Source organism: Tinamus guttatus, unplaced genomic scaffold (assembly GCF_059628265.1).
Source record: "Tinamus guttatus ecotype Peru unplaced genomic scaffold, ASM5962826v1 Tinamus_guttatus_pri_ptg000732l, whole genome shotgun sequence".
In the NCBI taxonomy this organism is placed as follows: domain Eukaryota; kingdom Metazoa; phylum Chordata; class Aves; order Tinamiformes; family Tinamidae; genus Tinamus; species Tinamus guttatus.
In genome coordinates this window covers 766,890-768,241 of record NW_028289266.1, presented here as the reverse complement: position 1 = coordinate 768,241, position 1,352 = coordinate 766,890, and the positions used below count along the sequence as shown (strand labels likewise).

The following is a 1,352-nucleotide window of genomic DNA, read 5'->3' as shown; positions in this document are numbered from 1 at the left end:
TTTGCATGAATCCCTGGCAGAGTTAAGCTGTTAGGAACTTGAATCACAAATCACCAGAGGACCGTTCCCCTGGCTCTGTAAGGGAATGGGGTTTGGATGGGATTCATGGTCCTTCTCAGGGATGACCTTTGGAGCACTATGAAGCCCTCTAAATTTATGCCTATTGAACAGAGAGTGGTGGGCACATCCGAATCACGCTCCACCTCAGCCTTCACCCCAAACATCTGAAAGTATAGAGGTGATTGAGCAGAACTCGTGCTGGATCTGCTGGTTTCCTGCCACCTTGTGGTGCTCAGGTGCATGTACAGCGAGGGAGGAACTTGTTGGGGCAGGAGGCAGAGGGGAATTACTCTGTTCCTCACATCAAGGCCTTTTGAGAAGCTCCTTCACTTCTTCTGGAAAGCCTTCCGCAGAGCTTGTGCCACTTCCCCGTTTCTGAGTGTGTAGATGAAGGGGTTCAACAAGGGAGTTACAACAGTGTTAAAGGTGTTAACAAGTTTGTTCACATCCAAGGAGTTCTGGGCTGATGGTTTGACGTACAGAAACATTATGGAGCCATACCATATTGTAACAACCATGAGATGGGCAGAGCAGGTGGAAAAAGCTTTCTTGCAGCCCTGGGCTGTTTGGATTCTCAGGATGGCCGAGATGATGTACATGTAGGAGACCAGGGTAACCACACAGGAGACCACTACAACAAGGATGGAAATGAGGAAGGTGGCCAGCTCCACAGGCCGCGTGTCCGTGCAGGCGAGGGCAAGGCAGGAGTCTATATCACAAAAGAAATGATTGATGACTTTTGGTCCACAGAATGTCAGCCTGGCTGTAAGAAAAGCCAGCAGTGAGATGGCCAGAAAGCCTCCCAGCCACGAGCCAAGGGCCAGCTTAGTGGAGAAGACATTGTCCATTAGGGAGTTGTATCTCAAAGGGTGACATATGGCTAAATAGCGGTCATAAGCCATAACAGCCAGGAGAAAACATTCGGTGGAGCCTAGGGACAGAAGAAAGAACAACTGAAGGATGCAAACTCTGAAGAAGATGGTCTGGCTAGTCCCCAGCATAACTCCCATAGCTTTGGGCACAATGCCCGTTATGTACCAGATCTCCAGAAAGGAGAGATTGCAGAGGAAAAAGTACATTGGGGTATGAAGGTTCCTGTTTGCCCTCACAAGGGCTATGATGGATGCATTGCCTGTTACTGTTAGGGAATACATCAGCCCAAATAGCACTGCAAGGGACACGCGAAAATGCCATGTGCCTGGGAAACCCAGAAGGGTGAATTCTTGCACAGTTGTCTTGTTTTCCACATCCCTCCAAGTATAGAGATCCATCTGTCAAGACAGAAAAGATGA

General features: G+C 48.9%; 1 protein-coding gene across 1 annotated transcript; it reads right to left on the bottom strand.

The window, feature by feature from the left end:
- Positions 1 to 386: 386 nt before the first annotated feature.
- Positions 387 to 1,352, bottom strand: LOC148591627 (olfactory receptor 6F1-like). The gene has a single exon (XM_088537233.1). The coding sequence runs from the start codon at positions 1,329 to 1,331 to the stop codon at positions 387 to 389; it is 945 nt and encodes a 314-aa protein (XP_088393359.1). The 5' UTR covers positions 1,332 to 1,352.